General features: G+C 34.3%; 1 protein-coding gene across 1 annotated transcript; it reads right to left on the reverse strand.

Moving 5' to 3' along the window:
• Nucleotides 1-1,369: 1,369 nt before the first annotated feature.
• On the reverse strand, nt 1,370-6,853 carry LOC144351768 (stimulated by retinoic acid gene 6 protein-like). The gene is made up of 7 exons (XM_085507368.1): nt 6,767-6,853; nt 6,413-6,461; nt 6,080-6,188; nt 3,025-3,126; nt 2,347-2,510; nt 1,944-2,111; nt 1,370-1,769 (listed from the first exon to the last, which is right to left on the reverse strand). The coding sequence occupies exons 1-7, from the start codon at nt 6,851-6,853 to the stop codon at nt 1,549-1,551; spliced, it is 900 nt and encodes a 299-aa protein (XP_085363494.1). The 3' UTR covers nt 1,370-1,548.
• Between the last annotated feature and the right edge of the window lie 15,682 nt (nt 6,854-22,535).

The raw sequence follows: 22,535 nt of genomic DNA on the forward strand, positions 1-22,535 counted from the left end.
AACCACAAATCACCTACTTAGCTCACATACTTCATACTTCTCGTCAATCTGTAAATCGCTAGTTCTATTCCGGGGTACCAATTAAATGGATGGGGGATTATGGGAGAACAACCTCGCCCTAGAACACAGTCCGTTTCTAATAAACTGGTTTTGTCGATAACAAAGAAACTAGTAAACGGAGACTGTTTGGGACAAAAATTAGTTTTTTCCCCAGAAAATGCCGACAAAAGATACCAAACAAAAACTGTTCGTTATCAATGATTAGCAGTTATTACTCTCATATATAACCATGGCAAGTTGTAGCCATCTATATTTCACGTTCTTATATAAATTATTTACTGACTCAATATATATATTTCTAGTCTTAGGTATCTGTGTATTGACGATATATTTTATGACATTGCTTCACTCGCACTCCCAGCTTTATTTCATTTCTACAATATAACGTACGTCATTATGCTGGCAAACAACCACCGCCCTCTAAGATTACAATCGCATAATAAATACTCATTGAACCAATCACTGACACTTTTGTTGAAACTAATAGTATATGATTCATTCAATCATCGTCAAACTGACGTGGTATATATCAACCGCGACCCAAGTGAGTCACTTCCCGGAATCTCTATGTCCATATTACAGTTATCAATGACGGACAGTTGCACAAAGAGTTATACTTGGTTAGATTCTCACAGGGCCTATAACCCGCTTTAAACTACCGTTTAGATGAAATCTGCTGACGGCATATACTAGTAAGTCAAAGAATGTCATCAACTTACGCCAATTGTAATTGTATTTACAACAAATAATCAAACAACACACGTCATTTAAACTCATCAAAACACCATATAATTAATATTCTGTAGACCATCAACGCATATTATTTAGTATTGACTAATGTGAAGCTTGGAGACAATGCGAATACTGGTGCTCTGTGTTGAATTTAGACCTTCAATATATTATGGCGAATAATAGTGATAGTTGTGGAGGTTTGCGAACTGCAATACATAATTATGTGTCGCATCTTTACTGTTATAATAGCTATAATTTTATTTACACGCGATGCATGGCATCCTAAACACCTTACAAATTTTTACTCAGAATTCCGATTGATTGACCTCGCCTGATTCTTATTGTTACTTGTTTGCTATCTCACATGATATCACTAATATCGGTCAGATGTTAGTCATAAAACCAATAGGCTGTTTCGTTTCAATGGCGTTTAGCATAAACTCAATATTTATAGGTAATATATATATAAAGTATAATACAATTAAAATGCACTTTGAGAATGTAAAACTCTACGACAATCTCATAGTACAGTCAAAGAGACCTTTCAATGGCAAGTACATTCAGATCCCACTCCAGGTCTAATCTATGTGTAGATCAACTCTTCCATTTTATTGCATCATAACAATTATTTTTATTTTTATTTACTATGAAAATTGAAAGCGTTCTTTTTCAAAATGTTAAACCCTTTGTGATTATAACGTTAATTGTACTCAATCTTGAAACAGAGTGGTCAGTGCCATCTTAGGTAAAACTATCTCAGGTGAAAGACTCTGTAATCACCGGACCCAATCCTGCCATTATAACATCGTCGATGACAGCAGGTATTCCCTCCATTTCTACTTGCGGGTCACATTTGTAGCGTTTTAGTTGTAATCCAGGATTACGAGCCAAGGTCAAGGCTACAAACCACCTATTGCGTATAACTTGTCGACGCCGAGAAACTGATACAATACGATTACTACCAGTGTCAACTGCTTCTGTCAATAAATCAAAATAGTTATATAAATATAGGGATGAAGCAACATGGCCGCAAAGCAATCCTTCATCTAATAATATGAACCAATGATGTCCAGCAATTGCCATGAAATATAAATTATTAAATATAGCATTACAATATCATAAAAAGTTGGTAATTTAACACCAGCTCTGACCTTCAATGCCGTTTTCCATATTAACAACCAATTGCATTTGAGAATGTTTAGTTGGCGATTTCGCAGAGTTCTCATTGACAGCACTCATCAATAAGTTGCAGAATGTCACCAGAATCGGATGGGTATGAGCATTCTCTAATTGTAAAAATCCAACGTAAGCTCTGTAACCTAAACATAATTATAATACGTAATAAGTAAATGCAACTTTGATTGTTGTCATTCGAACTTAATCGAAGCGGGATTTAATCCCCACTATTTTTTTAAAACTTTTTTGGTACATAAAATCACCAAAGTTTTTGCTCTCTGTTCTTTCCTTTTGTTTACACACCACGGAGAAATACGAAAATTAATACGAAATGATTGTCAATTATATAAACTGGTAGCGAAAGTAACTTTTCATTACCTGGGTCGAATCTTTCATATTTTCTAGGGAGCGTACTTTGATCAATACGTGACATCACGAATGCACTGATTATAATCGATTTGAATAATCTTATCAAACACGATACAATTCCAAGGAACACGTTGTAAAAGAACATAAAGTAGGTAAAGTTATGGAAAAGACGCCTGAAATGAAACACGAATCATTGAGTTTGAGATTACTATGTGACAATGCACTCTGTTCGCGTGACGATTTTCAAATAACGTTAGTCGACTTGTTTTCATTCATTTTATTAGCTGCGGGGGTATTATGTCTCTGGATGCATGTTATAGTGACATCTTATATTTCATAATTTTATGCCTAAAATCAACGCAGGTTATATGCAAATGGGTAGATACTCATCGGAACGATCACACATAATATTTCCAAACTTTTTTTACTGTATGTGCGCATTTCTTGCGCTTGTGCTGGTGTACAAATGTAAAAGCAACATGTCTAATATCTCGTATCCCCGAATCAGTGATAATACGCCGACAGAAGGCATCAGAATAGCACCATTTACTTTCAATCGATGTTTAATTCACTATATATTGCATGCGGAAGATACTGTAAAAAGCATAGCAGAAATGAAAGATACTTAAATCTCCCTATTATTTGATTGGTCACAGAAAGTAACGCACATGACTAAGCACACTTTACCTGTTGTCCAATGCAAACACTTTCCCATGGTCTTGAAGAAATACAAATCGTGCCATAAGGTACTGTCCAAGGGTCACCAATAAGCCGACCAGAATTATTGGCCTAAAATAATAAATTAAAAAGCCACGACATGTAGTTCGTTGAATGGAAATTACTTGTCAAGCGCTACCTAACTATTTTGTGGTGGTTTATTTATACGCGACTATTACATTTATATCACCACTTATCGGAAGACGCTGTGTAACGCGATGGTGTGATTTTTCCACTAGCATTCAACGGATGTATTTGAATAACCTTCAATAATGGAATTGAATGCGGTTCATGTGTACTGTTGGATAATCGACATACTTCATTAGTTTTTTGTTGTAATCCGTACATATTAATTATCTAATTTGTGGGTCATAATCTGTGTATTTTAATGATTTGCTGAGTAGTAATGTTTAAAGGGGAACTAAATAGAGCCTATTTTAGTGTTTGTATTTATCAAGTTATGTATATTGATTATAAATTTTAAAAAAAAATAAAAAAAATGATTATCTTCAGAGTTATGATGATTTAAATATGAGAAACCATAAACCTGCGAAGGACTTCCGTTTGCGCCATCTTGCCATAAAAAAAACGCCCTCATGAGGTATAAACAGGTAAGGTAACAAAGCATGATGACGAAATAGTATCTGATTAAATATAAGCAACTTAGGGAGCCATAGCTGGCTGGACTGGTGAATTGACTTCTAGTCTAGGTTTTTTCGACTTTTACGTTAATTTTATTTACAAGCATATCAACATACAAACATCATGAATGTGTGATTGATCGAAACAGGCATTTTGTTTAGTTTTTTGTCTAACTGTCTAATAAATGCTGTTTCCAGTACTGCACTGTGCGGCGTGCAAATTATTCAAAGTATGGATGCTGGAGTATGCAATCTTGAGTTCGTAGGGTGGTGGTGGAAACATTTTCGTCCATGTATTCACGAAGCTGCACTGGCAAATCATGGGACAAGTGTCACAGGAACACCAAGCAGATTGTTCACAGACTTCCGTGTAATTTGAAATGAAACTTTCATCCGAACAAGGGGCATCGTCGACGATATACTCTCATCACTCACACTGGACTGATCTGAATCGTCACAGTATACCATACTTCCCTGATCATAAGCCCGGAGGCATGAACACGTAAAGGAAAAGTAAGGGATGAGCTTGTACTCGAGGACCAACTCAGAAAAAAATATTTTGTTTTGGGGTTAAACACTGTAACCATCTTGCAAACAACGAAAAATTATCCCCAAAAAATATTCGTTCACCACGCCGGGCTCGGGAAAATAATACTTATTTTTGAAAAAAAAATGCGTCATTGATTTGAACGATACTTACAATGAAGAATCAAACATGTTCATAAAAAACACACGCATTATTACAATACGATTTACATACCGTCTGAATATACGGTGAAATAATGGGTACGGTCTGTGAGGAAACAGTGGACGAAGGCATTTATCATTATCTTCGTTTTGGTATGTTTTCGATCGTACGCAAAACAATTTTCCACCATGAGGTTTTTCAGCACGATTTGACCTGGAACAACTTCCTTTGACATAACAGGTCATGTCTTTCATTAACCAATCAAAATGATGTGTCGTAATGATGAAATTTTCCGATTATTGACGATGATTTTTTAGCGGAAGTGAATTACCGCAATGTTAAAATGCGATCTGTAGCACTGATTGCAACGAAAAAACGATGATTGTTTTCCTTAAAAACTGGCGATTCGCAATTTCCGAAATATAAACGACGGTTAATAGCGACAGTGGGTAAACTGAGTGTGGAGGAAGAATTTAAACACCTTTCTCGGTCGCCAACATGTCTCATCGTTCAAACCCTAGGCCTTTCATGATACTAGTAGTCTCAAAGTAAACCATGCCCAATAACCAGGTACACGCCTTGACGATCACATTTTTGGCTTTTCGAAGGCTACTACTCAAAGAAATATTGATTACTCCAGATTTGCAACATCGATGTTCATCCTGAGTAAATGACAGAATAGAAACGAAGCGAATCACGTTGTGTACGTTCGCCATGCACTCTGAACTTGAAATTAATGCGAGTTTTCTCATAAAACTAAAAGCATGAACCAAACTAACATGCCAATCACGATTATTATGAAATGAAACACACCTTTTACAAGCATATTTTAAAGAATATCGTCGACGCCCAGTGAAAACACTCTGGGCTTATAATCGTGAATGCCCTCAACTCGATAAATACCAAGTAAAAACATAGGGATGGGCTTCATACTCGGGAGGGGCTTACGATCGGGGAAGTACGGTACTTTAACGCAATTGGGCTTTCACTCTCAGAATACTGTGGTTCAAACGCATAGGGCTCTAACCCAAGTTTTAAAAAGCACATTGTGCATATAAAAGTTGAGTTTATACTAATAGTACACAATGCTTGGCAGCATGAACGGCTATGTACAATGGCGTATACGAATGCGATCAGATACTAAAACGTCATAGCTTTGAAAAGTACCCGGATGTTAAATATGTTCGTTCGTTAATTATTCCCCTCCATGAATGGCCTCCATGGCAAGCACTTCAAATGCCTATCCAAGCTACAGTTATAATTAAAACAAAATTAAGCCACTGCAATATTATTTCGAATACAGTTTAGAATATACACAACTATAAATTAAGGCCGCATTTAGGTTCGCTTTAAGACATGAATATAATTTATCTAATTATGACTGTACGCATGACTACTCAATCTAGTACTGCCAACAATATTTAAACCGAAATGTCAATGTGAGTGCATCGCATATGATGTACACTATCCGTGCGACCTCAATAATGCGTGTAAACATCACCATAAACATATTTTTAGAGTGCTTGTAACGCAGAGTGGTCAAGGGAACAAGTTTATTTCAGGGAGCAGGAGTAGACTATAAAATTGCACTTGGAAATTGCAGAATGACTATATTACTACAAGAAGACGTTCTGTATGGCATATGATATATGGTAAATATCAAAGTAAAAGTAAATGCTTGCAAATGAGAACGCACCCTAAATATTTGAATAGTTGCCACAGTCCTTTCCTGCCATCATCGCTACCCAAGAAATATCCCAGAAAAACAACTCCAATTAAAATAACCAAAAACTGAATGAAAAAACCTACAAAATAGAATTGTTTAATATTAAAATAGTTGCACTCTCGCAACTACTCACATTTTTGTTGACATCACCATCGTTTAGTTGCGAAAATTGAATCGATCGTAAACATCGAAATGGACAATAAGTACATATTTTGAAAGATCATAATCAATATTAGTAAATGTAATATTCACGTGAAGGAGATTCCATCACACGATTAAAATTTAGAACATAATTTCCCTTACCCCAAATCATATAGGCAACTTGAAATCCCATGTATCGACTGGCAGATACCTGTAGAATAGTATACATATAGTAGTGTTAATCGCGACGTAATTTCGGATGGTCATAGAATCGCAGGAAATCACATAATTCAATTACAACTAATAAATCAGTTATAATACATTATAAAGTGGATCAAATAAAGTCTGAGACGAAATACTGACTAGAGGTCATAGGACACGTAGTAGTAGATGCGGGAATACATACAAAGGATGCAGTTTGTTTGCGATGTGTTCAAAGGGATCCATATTTATTAGAAAAGAGATTAATCGTATACGAATTATCATTTGTGAAAAATGATGTTAAGCCAGACTTACCACCCGCATTGCTGGACTGAAGGAAAACGTTGTGTTTTCAATCACAGATGGAATTAAAGAATGGTCCCCTCTATACACAGCTAGCATATTCTCCCTGGATTAAAAAAAGAGAAAATGTAATTGTGTTACACAGACTTAAAACTTTTAATTCAGATAATGTTGTATAATTTTCTTTCATAATTGAGTATAATGAGTATTTACCGAATATAGAAAGACCTGTTCAAACCAGGAATTCGTGTGTTGTAAAAACTAATACTGAAACAGAATATCGTACCTGTACTGCTGCATTATGTGTAGTATCACACATATAGTAAGTAAACAAGTTGCCGACAGTGAGATGTATATACCGACTGTAAAATCAAAATACAGGGAGTTCCAGAGTAACTAAAACTAGGCCGTATCATACAATAAGGGAAAATAAATTACATTGCCACGGCATCCATATAATATGATAATTCATGATATTTTGCAATAAGTCTGATATTACCTGCTACTAGTTTCCAGCCTTCTCCTGACGTCGGCACTGCATCATGCACTAGACACATTCCAATTATATATAACTTGAACGAAATTATGCAATCAAAGAAATCTTAGAATAAAACTAGTGTGTGCAAAGGGTTTTAGAAGCATAAATTACTAATAAGGAATACTGCATTACCTCAATTAGTAGCACATCTCTAATTCTCATAAAGCACAAATTGTATTTATTGTATAAACATTATTGAAGTATGTCCTATTTTGGCCACATGATTTGCCTTTGTCATTTGCATTTGAGCAGATTTGCTTCTAATAGAAAAAAATATGTCATTTAAAAATATAGATGCAAGCAGTGATCAGGGTGGTTTAAATTGGGTACTAGTATATTATAATGATTAAATGTAATTAATAGAAATATTACCATGTATTATGACCTTATATTTCAGCTATAACACAATTATAACACTTATACTTATCATTGAGGTCACATGGCCATATATACATATATATATATATATATATATATATATATATATATATATATATATATATATATATATATATATATTGTACGAAGCCTTCATTATGGCACTAGTTGTATCGCATTATGTGCAGCAATGTCTAATACATCACTGTTATGCATATTAATAAGATCACATGACCACATACAATCATCTGATATGTTAGTAATATTTCTTGTCCGATGCATTCAATATAGCACCAAAATGCACATCCCGGGCTGCAAAAGTGCATGAAATAATTAAGTTATGAATAATAAAGATGGTAACATCTGTTGTGCTAGTCACCTCTCTTTTCAAGTGTCTATATTATAGCACAAGTTGCATTATATCAACAGTGCTTGAGTAATTAAACTTATGCATATTATTGTGGTCGCATGAATCCATTTATATAAAGTAGGTAAGTAATATATTTATAGATTTAAACCCTGAAGTAGTCAGAGCTGTACCAAATGTCATTGGTATTTGATGAGTGTTACGATATCTGTAAAACACCTATAAATTAGTTAATTTATGCAAATTAGGTAATTAGTAAGCACATAATTTAACCCTAAACTAAACATATATATGGCTTACACCAGAGCATACATTCACGTCTGATGAGTGGTTGTGGCGGAAAAGCTAAAAATGTGGTAATTAGTATTCACATTAGGTAATTAATATACATAGAAACTAATCAGGCATGTGAGTAACAATTGAAAATGTTTAAAATTAACATGCAAATTAGGTAATCCTCAATTTAACAATAACTAAATAGATTCTAGTTGCGTGACCATGTGTTCCAATGTGCACCAATGACACACTATCATAGTCAATTCCTATAAACGATATTATTAACTGTGATACTTCTTTAAAAAAAGGGGTCATCAACATCAATGTGGTTGATCTTGCACTAAAATAATTGCTTTCATCTATGTTTCAATATGCTCAACTCACCTGGTAGATGAGAATGAAAGAAAGCACCATGGTGGTTACGAGTCGTGTGGAATATTTAAATCCTGCAAATACAAATGCTTTCTGTTTAATTCATTATAATGTAATTCGGGTTTCTCTAAAAAATGTCCCACTTGCCAACAAGTAAAAACAAGTTTGTTTACCTTTTCTTGGTACATACAACATCCTAAGTAAGTCTTTACATCGCTTCAAGCACTTCTTGTTAGTTGTTTCAACATCATCCTCAACACTATATTTTAAATATTCATGTTCAATAATAATAATAATAATAATAATAATAATAATAATAATAATAATAATAATAATAATAATAATAATAATAATAATAACGTCAATAGTGGAAACAACATTTACAACTCATAGAGGTCCATCTTGATATATAGAATATGAGTTTTAAAAATCACTAGTTGCCGTGCAGAAGTTACTAACCTGGCTTCTTCTTGTGTAATAGTACTACTATACAACAACTGTTTGACATAACGGAAGCTGTAATTATCGATCTCCAATGGCTTGATAGAGGGAATAATTAATATTATAAAAAGATAATTTATTACCGATCGTGCCGACTGATTTAAAAATTGAAGAGGTTAAACTCAATACTGTAGTTTAAGTGAAATGTTACTTAATATAAAATGTTATGTTTAACATCTTCACTGGTAGCAGGTGCCAGTGGATGGCACTTGTCCACGCATCATGCGTAACCCCGTGCAAAGTGAAAACTCCATGGTCAAAACAAAATTCAAAGCTTGTTGTTGCCAATTGAATGTGGTCAACATACATATAAACGATGACACATAATATCCAACGAATTATTAAACAAGAAGCAATGAAGGAGAATGGATAATATATGCTACTGTACAGAAGATTATGTATGTTTACCGTATCTCACTCTTGTTACACATTCTTTGATTGGTTAGAACTGGGTTACATGACTGCATGGAAACAACAGCGCAAGGAATATATAAATGAATAAGTCATAAAGCTGCATTTAACAGGATAACGAATTAGGATCATCATTTTTTACCTACCCCATTTACATTGTCGATAAACTTCCCCGTTCTTATTCTCGCTACAATCATTTTCACCAGCACAATAGAGAAATGCACAGATAAGAAAGCGGCACAGATGGTGATTGGCAGGTGTATTAATACCTCCGACCAGTTCTGCAACATAGATGAGTATTTCAGCCTCAGCGTTTATTATGTGACTAATCGCCAATGACACGTGTGAATAATTAAATACTTACCGCACTAGTGCTACAAGCAAAGACAATAACTATACTTGTAATCATGAAAGTATACGCATAGACAGTACCAATAGCGACAGTAACCAGGGTTTCCATGGTAATTGCAATAAACAATGGATAGTACGTGAAACCGTATATAAGTGCAATAAGAACGACGTACAATACTATAAATGAAAACATAAAAAATAGTGAAATTAAACAACGCTAGTTCATTATATTCGCATACTAAATAATCCCCTTATATGGCACATCAGTGAATATATATATTTATATATATATATTAGATACAATGTACAAACATGACAACAATATTATTTTTCTTCTTGTAAAGAATGAAAGGTTGGTCAGATTAAACTTTTCTAAGTGTGTGTTTGGGTCAATACAATGTCGATGACCTAACAGCCGCTTGTCTGTGTGACACACAGGGAGAGAGTGTGTGTGTGTGGGGGGGGGATACATTGAGCTGGTATATTAAAGTTCCTTGCTGTCAGCAAGACAATTGATTGTCGACGAATGACTAGACTACAGTAATATACTAACAATTGATTTTTTGTCTATAATGAGTATATCAGACGTAAATGTTCTCTTACTTTGAATGCCAGGTGACTTATCATCAATCCCAAACGGGTCACCCTCGCCAAATACGCTATAGGAAAAGAACAACACAAGAGATCCAGTCACCGTACCAAACGCAGCGGCATAACAATACCTATTCCTGCGGTCATCTAGTAAATTGACAGGACTGTTGATAAAATACGTGGACAATTAATACGTTAAAAGCCTAAAAATATAACAATATAATACGAGCTCAAACAGTACTTACTATATGATGCCAGGACGTCCATTTAATTTATCCAACAAAATTAACTTTCTTCGTTGCAAGAATGTTAAACCAACTACTACGCCAATCTGTGATTAATAATATAATAGTTTATTAAAAAATTGTCTTAGATAATATTGAATAAAAGAAGTTACTTCAATAACAAATAACAGCATAACAGATCGATATGTTTACTGATGTTTCGATGTTCAATGATTTAAAATGTTTCAACAATTTTCAATCTGAATATTGCGACATAAGCCACGCAATTTGGCTAATGCATACATTTTGTTTGTATCGTAATCACATATGTGTACTTACAGTCACTAGCCTAAACCAAAAAATAAAATTACTCAGGTTCTCAAAACATTCATCTTCCGGTGAGGACGTGTCACTGAAATAAAAGGCCAATATTCAATAGAAATACATATATGTATCTTCAATATTTTATGAATATATTTTGTAAACAACAGCACACGGCATGACGGACACTAATAATTAGTATACTCACAACCATGACAGCCAATCAGATTCACGCTTTACAAATATACTCACTTCATGGCTTATTCAAAGCTAAGTGCAATATTGACCAATAACTTGCTAACTGATTAACAGGCCTATGTAGATTTAATATTCCTGCAAATGAATAAAAAACAATATGTATTCATTTCGCATTAATATGGGAACACTAATTTCTATCTGAAAAGTACTATTTTAAATTTAAACCCTGTAGTGCAATATTTTATTGTATTCTTCTGGTTACCCAATGTCAAACCAATTGACCAGTATATTGATCATTACAAAATATTTTGGTGAATAGTTTTGTTTTGAGACTTTATTAGCATTTGGCAGTTACAAAACCTGTCATTGAAATGACATTAATTCCAATTAAGCTACGATATGTCATCTGACACACGATAAAGATACGATTACCACGGCAAGGCCAGTCCAACTAAAGGTTGTGTTCCTGGTCAAAGTCCAGTGTTTTATATTATCTACCTATAAACACACTCAGTATATAGGAAAGCCATGCCGACAGCATATTCCCACCTTTGAGTTTAATCTCTTACATGCTGTTGTCGTCATCGACATACTTTCTATACTTCACTGAAATTACGAACATGTAAACGGTGTTACAAGACTCAATCTTACCTATAGTGCTGCAATGCGCCGACACCCGCTTGTCTGCGTGACACTCCTTTACACATAAGCAGTTTGTGGAAGTTCTCGGTACTACTGACTAAATATGAGTTAGGAGATGTCGTCACCTGCGCACGCGTCATGTTGCCAAAGCGTGTCATTGCTTACAAACAAGCGTCTACCCATGAGCCTTTGCGTTCTTAGCGTGTGTTGTTATCGTCGCCTGAAACTCATTAACGTTGCCTTTTTGTCGCCGCCGTAATTAATTATTTCAGTTTATTGATTTTGGTAACAATATAACTAGTTTTCTAAATTAAACTTAACTAAACATAAAAATAAAGCTCGAAATTCTTCAAAAATACATTTGTGCAAATATTAAGAATCTATTATTAACATGCAAGTAAACTATTGTAACTAGGTAAACAGTTATTCAAGCTTGAAAATAAATATATTACATCAATTTTAAGTATAGTTTGGAAGGAATAAATTAAAAAATGTTAAAAGAAGTAACAATAAACTGGATGTACACTGTATGAATAGATATAATGGAACTGAATCATCCAAACACACTGCAAGTAAATGAGTGAGATTTACTTGTTTGTTGCACTGGGAATAAATGATTGCATGACTTTATTTAATAATGATTTGTTCATGCATTCAGTCACTGTGTACAATTGTGCTTGGAAACCGTAAAACAAATCACATGTGTTTTTGTAAGAAATCAAGAGATGAGTTTTATACTTACATAAATTTAGAAATACAATACCTGACAATTAACAGACAAAACGTTTACCACAACCTTTAAAAACAATTTCACAGCATGTTTTACGGAAATAATAAAAGAAAAAGATAATAAATATAATCTAGTTAAAATAAAAACAATTATATAAAGCAAAATAATGGCGAAATAAAAATAGTAAAAAAAGTAAATTAAAATAAACAAAATAAGATGAAATGAATGGCTATAATCAAAATCCTATTTTTATTTTATTGAATCGCAATCAGTCGACGGCGAGCCCAACAACAAGTGACAACAGATTAAAGGCATTCATTCATTAATTCACACAATCATGGGTTAATTTTATTCGTTTATTCATAGATTCATTCATGAATTAATTTAGTCATACATTCCTTAAATACATTTTGATTAATAGTCCCAATTAATTACGAAAGTACTCACATCAGTGTGAGAAAAATGACAAATTGAAAACACTCACCTTCATCTATAAACAAAGATTAACGAACGGGCCGACTTACTTGGGCCTTCAACTAGTCGTAATGGACAGGGGCCCTTCAATCGTTGTAATACAATATTTCCTCTTTGTGAACGTGAGTCCTAAAATAGTTGGAATCAATAATTACAAACGCATTGGTACGTCTGTCCACAATACTACTTTTTTGAATTAAATAATTTTACTAATTATGCATTAGTCAATCCAAAGATGTCTATGTTTGTCCGATTTGACACCGATCGCAATGATTATGCATTCAAGCAATAGCAGCTTCTGTATATATGTACATGTCACTGACTAATTCCATCATCAACGACTATATGACCAACAGAATATCTGTAAATTGTAATTTATATTACCCCTGTTAATGGTTTAGGATTGTCTTATTGGTTATTAAATTAGTATTATTAGTCTTATACTGGTTGTGCGCTTTTGTTTGACTTTCAGTGTTGCGGGATATTGGCAGCTAGGTTCGCAGGAGACTATTTAGTTTTCCGGTTTGTAACACAATTAAAAAAATAGGTTTATGCTCTCAGCAAAATGTAGTACACTCAAACGTTAAATATTATATATGAAAGAATAAAACCAAAACATTATAATGATATAGATAATATATTATAAAATAGCATTAATTGAAACAGTACATGATGACTTTGAAATAATTGGAACCCGAATAATTAATTATTATGACTTCAATTATACTTATACAATAAAACACACCAAATTTACTAAATAAAGTGACGTAAAATAACATTAATGCAATAGTTAATAATATTATAATTACTGAATGTTCGCAGGAACGTTTGGAATATTATATTCGGTGTAAGCATCGCAAAGTGGAGCATATGTAACATTTGTTAAAGGGAAATATTTTCCGTAATTCAGCATCTCCTTTTCTAGCTGTTTGTAGCATTCTTAAAATGAATGGCCTCGCAAATAAAGGTACGACTTGAAATAACTAGCGTGATTAAGTAAAATACGTTAGGTAGTTCCAGCAGCGCGCAGTCACATAGAAAGTATAGAAAGTATGTCGATGACGACAACAGCATGTGAGAGATTAAACTCAAAAGTGGGGATATGCTGTTGACATGGCTTTTCTATATACTGAGTGTGTTTATATGTAGATAATATAAAACACAGGACTTTGACCTGGAACACACCCTCTAGTTGGACTGGCACTGCCGTGGTAATCGTATCTTTATCGTGTGTCAGATGACATACCGTTACGGTAGCTTAATTGGAATTAATGTCATTTCAATGACAGGTATTGTAACAGCCAAATGCTAATAAAGTCTCAAAACAAAAATATTCACCAAAATATTTTGTAATGATCAATATACTGGTCAATTGATTTGACATTGGGCAACCAGAAGAATACAATAAAATAGTGCACTACAGGGTTTAAATTTAGCCAAAAATAGTACTTTCCAGATAGAAATTAGTGTTCCCATATTAATGCGAAATGAATGCATATTGTTTTTTATTCATTTGCAGAAATATTACATCTACATAGGTCTGTTAATCAAATTTGGAAAAATGCTACTGAGTATCGGTTCATTGCGAATTATGTCCCAATTGTTTAATAGGGTTAAGACCCTAGTATTCATGGGTCGAATGTTCTGTAGTTGTGAATATAGTTTGCCCTTCATTGATTAGGCAGTGATTCACGTAAATGTGGGATACGATTATCATGTTCATTATTTGAAGAGTGTCTTTCAATATCAATCTGTGTAATATTTTTCACGCAATTTTTCAATAAATAGATCACGTTTTTGTAAAATCGTTTAGATTATTACATGTTCGAGCATACCGGATGGTTCGCTTTTAATAAATCATTTGAATACTAATGTAGGATGACGTACAAGAATTACGTTTCAAATGTTGAAACGTTTCCGTTTTCTTGGTGTGCGTTTTCACGTCTAATATATTCAAATCATGGAAGCGTTGTCTTTTATATAGGTCAAGGTTAAAGTACATGACTTGTGTTAGAGAGTATTCAAATGTGAGCTGGTATTTGCTATGAAGCATATTAGCTTCTTTAACAAATTTGTGTAATTCGGGTACAGTACTTTTGAATAACTTGAAGATGTCATCTCGAAAACGATACCAAGTTTTAATATATCGAGCACCAAGTAAGAAGTAAAATTCGATTTCCCAGTAGGTGGAATGTTATGTCAGCAATCTCAGGTGAAGACGGTGATCCCATGCTAACTCCACATGTTTGGGTATAATATTCATTATTAAACTCGAATGTATTTCTTTTCAAAATGATTTCAAGAAGTTTAAGTATATATTCCAAAGGCAGCGATTTCAAAGGACTATCACTGTGATTGTAATTCGATTGCATTGCATTGGCGGTTGCTCGGATCGCTCTTCGTGAACAGTATTAATATACATTGATACAACATCCATGGTTACTGGGACGTATTTCAGATTTCAGATAGTTGTATTTTTTCGATTTTGTTAATAAAATCAGTAGTATCTCTGATGTATGTATGTTGCCTTTTAACGATTGGAATTAAATTCAATCAATTCTGATATTTTCTTCGTCGGTCCAGCGCAACCACTGATTATTGGTCAACCGATTAATATACTGCCTTCTGATGGTGGTTTGTGTACTTTAGGCAGTAAATATCACCGGGGCGTTCTAACGTTGTAGTTAAATGGGTTTGTATAATTATACGTGTCGTAATCGATTAAATCTAGGTTGTACATCTTTGTAACGAGTTCATGGACCAAATTAGTTGTAACCATGGTATCGTTACCATTAATTATAGTATAGTATTGCTCGTTGTTTAGTTGACGAAGGCTTCCATGTATATAGTCAGTTGTATTCATGATTGCAATGCCACGACCTTTGACGAATGGTTTTATTACAATTGTGTTATCATGATGTAGTCTTTTTATTTCTGCTCTTTCGACAGAATTCATGTTTTGTTTGAGTTAATTGGTAGTAATTTTGAATATCTCAACTTTGGTTGCCTTAATATAGTTTTCGAGTCTCCTGTTATGTGAGTCTGGTGGGTTCCATGTTGATTTTATTTTGAAAGGGTGTTTTTGAGATTGTTTATTACGCATTAAATATTTGATACGCTTTGTCCTAGATATCATAGACATGTCTCTGGGCAAAGTGTGATAGGTTGGCTTTGTTGGGGTTGGTATAAATTTGAGTCCGTTGCCAAGGTACCCATAACGATAATAACAATGGCTCAGATTGTGCTAGTTGTAAGTTCGTTTAACAACGAATATAGGAAAAGGAAGTGCTTAAGATAAGCATACAGCATACAGTCCGAGATATCGATGTATAACGAAGAAGAGACATGGTTTAAACTGCGGATGAACCAACATAGTAGGGGGTTAATAAATGAATAAGTACGAGAAATATGTATAGCAACTGTATTTAATTTATAAACTGCAAAATCGTAACGATGTGGGTGTAGACGGTATTAAGATAAATGTGAGTCACTATATTAGAAATCTCGCCGTGTTCACATAAGTAACGTTGAAGTTACGATCGAATATTTACGAAATAGTTCGAGGCTATCGCGGATCTCAGATCTTTGCTAGTTGTAGCAGTGGGCGGGGCTTGGCCACTGAGACGTTGCGTGAATCTGATTGGTTGATCTGATCGATTTTCCTGGTATCCAGGCGAGTGGATGGCGTAGTCGGTTCAGATTATGCTAGTTGGACGTTCATTTGACGGCTGTATATATTCAATAAATTGCGAAATCGCAACGAAATGGGTTTAGATGGTATTGTGACTATTGTAAGTAACTATATTAGTAACCTCGCCATGTTCATATAAGTAACGTTAAAGTTACGATAGAATATTTACGAACAATTTCGAGGCTGTCGCGGATCTCAGATCTGTGTTAGTTGTAGCAGTGGGTGGAGCTTGGAAATAAGTATTATAAATCATCATATAAGACGACGCCACTCGACCAGCTATCTACCCAATGACGTGCCACTGTTGTCACAAACATGGTTAATAACCGTTGCTAGTAATCGTGTTTGCAAACTCACTGCAGATAAACTTGCTTAACATATTTACAGAAGCTATGTTTCTACTCGTCAAATAATAAAGTCACCGGGTCGAATACCGTTCAAAAACATCGTCCTCAGAAAACTAATAATTATTAGTTGTCTGAGCATCATCATACGTGTGTATAATATAAGCACGAACAGATTATTTGACATTCAAATAAACAGTAATTCACGTAATAAAATTGCCACACTAATTTTATGAACGCATAGACCGAGTAGAAAACTGGAGATGCTGAATTGTACGCTTTTTGTTTTGTTTACCTTTTGTTTACCTTTATATTGGCACTCGAACTTTTTGACTAGCAATAAGCTTGCTTGTTTCAATTTTTGAGCTTTATTCGTAACTCGATGTTCGTAACTCGATGTCCGTAACTCGAACAATTCAGCATCTAAGAAAACTGTTTGTCTTAATTGTCCTTAATTGCGGATTGTGTGTTGTTATACCGTACGCGTGTTACGTAACTTATTTTGTATAGAAGGATGTATCATGTAGTATTATAGTACTACATACTGCATTCAACCACAAGTCATCTACTTAGCTCACATACTTCATACTTCTCGTCAATCTGTAAATCGCTAGTTCTATTCCGGGGTACCAGTGCTCAATTAAATGGATGTGGGGATTATGGGAGAACAACCTCGCCCTAGAACACAGTCCGTTTCTAATAAACTAGTTTTGTCGATAACAAAGAAACTAGTAAACGGAGACTGTTTGGGACAAACATTAGTTTTGTCCCCAGAAAATGCCGACAAAAGATACCAAACAAAAACTGTTCGTTATCAAAAATTAGCAGTTATTACTCTCATATATAACCATGGAAAGTTGTAGCCATCTATATTTCACGTTCTTATATAAATTATTTACTGACTCAATATATATATTTCTAGTCTTAGGTATCTGTGTATTGACGATATATTTTATGACATTGCTTCACTCGCACTCCCAGCTTTATTTCATTTCTACAATATAACGTACGTCATTATGCTGGCAAACAACTACCGCCCTCTAAGATTACAATCACATAATAAATACTCATTGAACCAATCACTGACACTTTCGTTGAAACTAATAGTATATGAATCATTCAATCATCGTCAAACTGACGTGGTATATATCAACGGCGACCCAAGGGAGTCACTTCCAGGAATCTCTATGTCCATATTACAGTTATCAATGACGGACAGTTGCACAAAGAGTTATACTTGGTTAGATTCTCACAGGGCCTATAACCCGCTTTAAACTACCGTTTAGATGAAATCTGCTGACGGCATATACTAGTAAGTCAAAGAATGTCATCAACTTACGCCAATTGTAATTGTATTTACAACAAATAATCAAACAACACACGTCATTTAAACTCATCAAAACACCATATAATTAATATTCTGTAGACCATCAACGCATATTATTTAGTATTGACTAATGTGAAGCTTGGAGACAATACGAATACTGGTGCTCTGTGTTGAATTTAGACCCTCAATATATTATGGCGAATAATAGTGATAGTTGTGGAGGTTTGCGAACTGCAATACATAATTATGTGTCGCATCTTTACTGTTATAATAGTTATAATTTTATTTACACGCGATGCATGGCACCCTAAACACCTTACAAATTTTTACTCGGAATTCCGATTGATTGACCTCGCCTGATTCTTATTGTTACTTGTTTGCTATCTCACATGACATCACTAATATCGGTCAGATGTTAGTCATAAAACCAATAGGCTGTTTCGTTTCAATGGCGTTTAGCATAAACTCAATATTTATAGATAATATATATATAAAGTATAATACAATTAAAATGCACTTTGAGAATGTAAACCTCTACGACAATCTCATAGAACAGTCAAAGAGACCTTTCAATGGCAAGTACATTCAGATCCCACTCCAGGTCTAATCTATGTGTAGATCAACTCTTCCATTTTATTGCATCATAACATTTATTTTTATTTTGAAATGAATTAAGTAACTATGAAAATTGAAAGCGTTCTTTTTCAAAATGTTAAACCCTTTGTGATTATAACGTTAATTGTACTCAATCTTGAAACAGAGTGGTCAGTGCCATCTTAGGTAAAACTATCTCAGGTAAAAGACTCTGTAATCACCGGGCCCAATCCTGCCAATATAACATCGTCGATGACAGCAGGTATTCCCTCCATTTCTACTTGCGGGTCACATTTGTAGCGTTTTAGTTGTAATCCAGGATTACGAGCCAAGGTCAAGGCTACAAACCACCTATTGCGTATAACTTGTCGACGCCGAGAAACTGATACAATACGATTACTACCAGTGTCAACTGCTTCTGTCAATAAATCAAAATAGTTATATAAATATAGGGATGAAGCAACATGGCCGCAAAGCAATCCTTCATCTAATAATATGAACCAATGATGTCCAGCAATTGCCATGATTAAATATAGCATTACAATATCATGAAAAGTTGGTAATTTAACACCAGCTCTGACCTTCAATGCCGTTTTCCATATTAACAACCAATTGCATCTGAGAATGTTTAGTTGGCGATTTCGCAGAGTTCTCATTGACAGCACTCATCAATAAGTTGCAGAATGTCACCAGAATCGGATGGGTATGAGCATTCTCTAATTGTAAAAATCCAACATATGCTCTGTAACCTAATCATAATTATAATACGTAATAAGTAAATGTAACTTTGATTGTTGTCATTCGAACTTAATCGAAGCGGAATTTAATCCCCACTATTTTTTTTATAACTTTTTTGGTACATAGAATCACCAAAATTTTTGCTCTCTGTTCTTTCCATTTGTTTACACACCACGAAGAAAAACAAAAATTAATACGAAATGATTGTCAATTATATAAACTGGTAGCGAAAGTAACTTTTCATTACCTGGGTCGAATCTTTCATATTTTCTAGGGAGCGTACTTTGATCAATACGTGACATCACGAATGCACTGATTATAATCGATTTGAATAATCTTATCAAACACGATACAATTCCAAGGAACACGTTGTAAAAGAACATAAAGTAGGTAAAGTTGTGGAAAAGACGCCTGAAATGAAACACTAATCATTGAGTTTAAGATTACTATGTGACAATGCACGCTGTTCGCGTGACGATTTTCAAATAACGTTAGTCGACTTGTTTTCATTCATTCTTATTACCTGCGGGGTATTATCTCTCTGGATGCATGTTATAGTGACATCTTATATTTCATAATTTTATGCCTAAAATTAACGCAGGTTATATGCGAATGGGTAGATACTCATCGGAATGATAACAAATAATATTTCCAAACATTGTTTTTACAGTATGTGCGCATTTCTTGTGCTTGTTAGGTGTACAAATGTAAAAGCAACATGTATAATATCTCGTATCCCAAAATCAGTGATAGTATGCCGACAGAAGGCATCAGAATAGCACCATTTACTTTCACTCGAAGTTTAATTCACTATATATTGCATGCGGAAGATACTGTAAGAAACAATAGCGGAAATGAAAGATACTTAAATCTCCGTCATTATTTGATTGGTCACAGAAAGTAACGCACATGACTAAGCATACTTTACCTGTTGTCCAATGCAAACACTTTCCCATGATCTTGAAGAAATACAAATCGTGCCATAAGGTACTGTCCAAGGGTCACCAATAAGCCGACCAGAATTATTGGCCTAACATAATAAATTAACACGCCACGGTATGTAGTTCGTTGAATGGAAATTACTTGTCAAGCGCTACCTCACTATTTTGTGGTGGTTTATTTATACGCGACTATTACAGTTATATCACCACGTATCGGAAGACGTTGTGTAACGCGACGGTGTGATTTTTCCACTGTAATTCAACGGATGTATTTGAATAACCTTCAATAATGGAATGGAATGCGGTTCATGTGTACTGTTGGATACATACTTCATTAGTTTTTGGTTGTAATCCGTACATATTAATTATCTAATTTGTGGGTCATAATCTGTGTATTTTAATGATTTGCTGAGTAGTAATGTTTAAGACATGAATATAATTTATCTAATTATGACTGTACGCATGACTACTCAATCTAGTACTGCCAACAATATTTAAACCGAAATTTCAATGTGAGTGCATGGTGTACACTATGGTGTACACTATGCGTGCGACCTCAATAATGCGTGTAAACATCGCCATGGGCACGCAGAGTCGTCAATGGACACGTTTATTTCAGGGAGCAGGGATAGATTATGAAATTGCCCTAGTAAATTGCAGAATGACCATATTTCTAGAAGACGTATGCAGGTTTGTATATTTCTATACATGTTCTGTATGGCATATGATATATGGTAAATATTTAGGAAGTCGAAGTAAATGCTTGTAAATAAGAACGCACCCTAAATATTCGAGTAGTTGCCACAGTACTTTCCTGCAAGCATCGTCATCCAAAACAATTGCCAGTAAAAAAACTCCAATACCAATAACCAAAAACTGTATGAAAAAACCTACAAAATAGAATTGATTAATATTAAAATAGTTGCACTTTCACAACTACTCACCATCGTTTAGTTGCAAAAGCTAAACCGATCATAAACATCATAATGGACAATGAATACATATTTTGAAAGATCATGTTCCATATTAGTAAATGTAATATTCACATGAAAGGGATTCAATCAAACGAATACAATTTAAAACATATTTTCCCTTACCCCAAATCATATAGGCAACTTGAAATCCCATGTATCGACTGGCAGATACCTGTACAATAGTATACATATATTTGTGTTAATCGCCACGGATTTTCGGATGGTCATAGAATCTCAAGAAATCACGTAATATTAAGACAACCCGTACTAATAAATCAGTTATAATACTTTATACAGAGGATCAAACAAAGCCAAGGACGAAATACTGACTTGAGGTCATTAGACACGTCGTAGGAGATGCGGGAATACGAGGTATGCAGTTTGTTTGCGATATCTTCATATCATTTGTGAAATATGAATGAAGAATTATCAATGTCACGAGTAGCATGCATTATGTAATGTCGAGCCAGTCTTACCACCCGCATTGCTGGACTGAAGGACAACGTTGTGTTTTCAATCACAGATGGAATTAAAGAATGGTCTCCTCTATACACAGCTAGCATATTCTCCCTGAATTAAAAAAGAGAAAGTTTAATTTTGTTACACAGACTTAAGATAGAGATGCAGGTTCGTGGGCACCTGGGAGTGAATTTCTTTTTTTTGCTTTTTATTATCCAAACAGTCTTGGCTATAGACTGTTAAAATTTTGTAGAATTGTGAATTGTGGAGCATACTCAAAAGACGATTTTAAAATATATATAACAGGTGCAAACATTCTCTCTTTTGAATGCAAGATTT

The sequence above is a fragment of the Saccoglossus kowalevskii genome, chromosome 13 (genome assembly GCF_978046115.1).
Source record: "Saccoglossus kowalevskii chromosome 13, keSacKowa6.1, whole genome shotgun sequence".
In the NCBI taxonomy this organism is placed as follows: Eukaryota; Metazoa; Hemichordata; class Enteropneusta; family Harrimaniidae; genus Saccoglossus; species Saccoglossus kowalevskii.

Bases quoted from the DNA above. Each gene is read 5' to 3' on its own strand.
- LOC144351768 (XM_085507368.1), bottom strand. From the start codon at position 6,853: ATGCTAGCTGTGTATAGAGGGGACCATTCTTTAATTCCATCTGTGATT. The intron at 6,462-6,766 runs GTAAGTCTGGCT...ACTATTCTACAG, and splicing joins TCAGTCCAGCAATGCGGGTG to GTATCTGCCAGTCGATACAT. The intron at 6,189-6,412 runs GTAAGGGAAATT...TCTATTTTGTAG, and splicing joins AGTTGCCTATATGATTTGGG to GTTTTTTCATTCAGTTTTTG.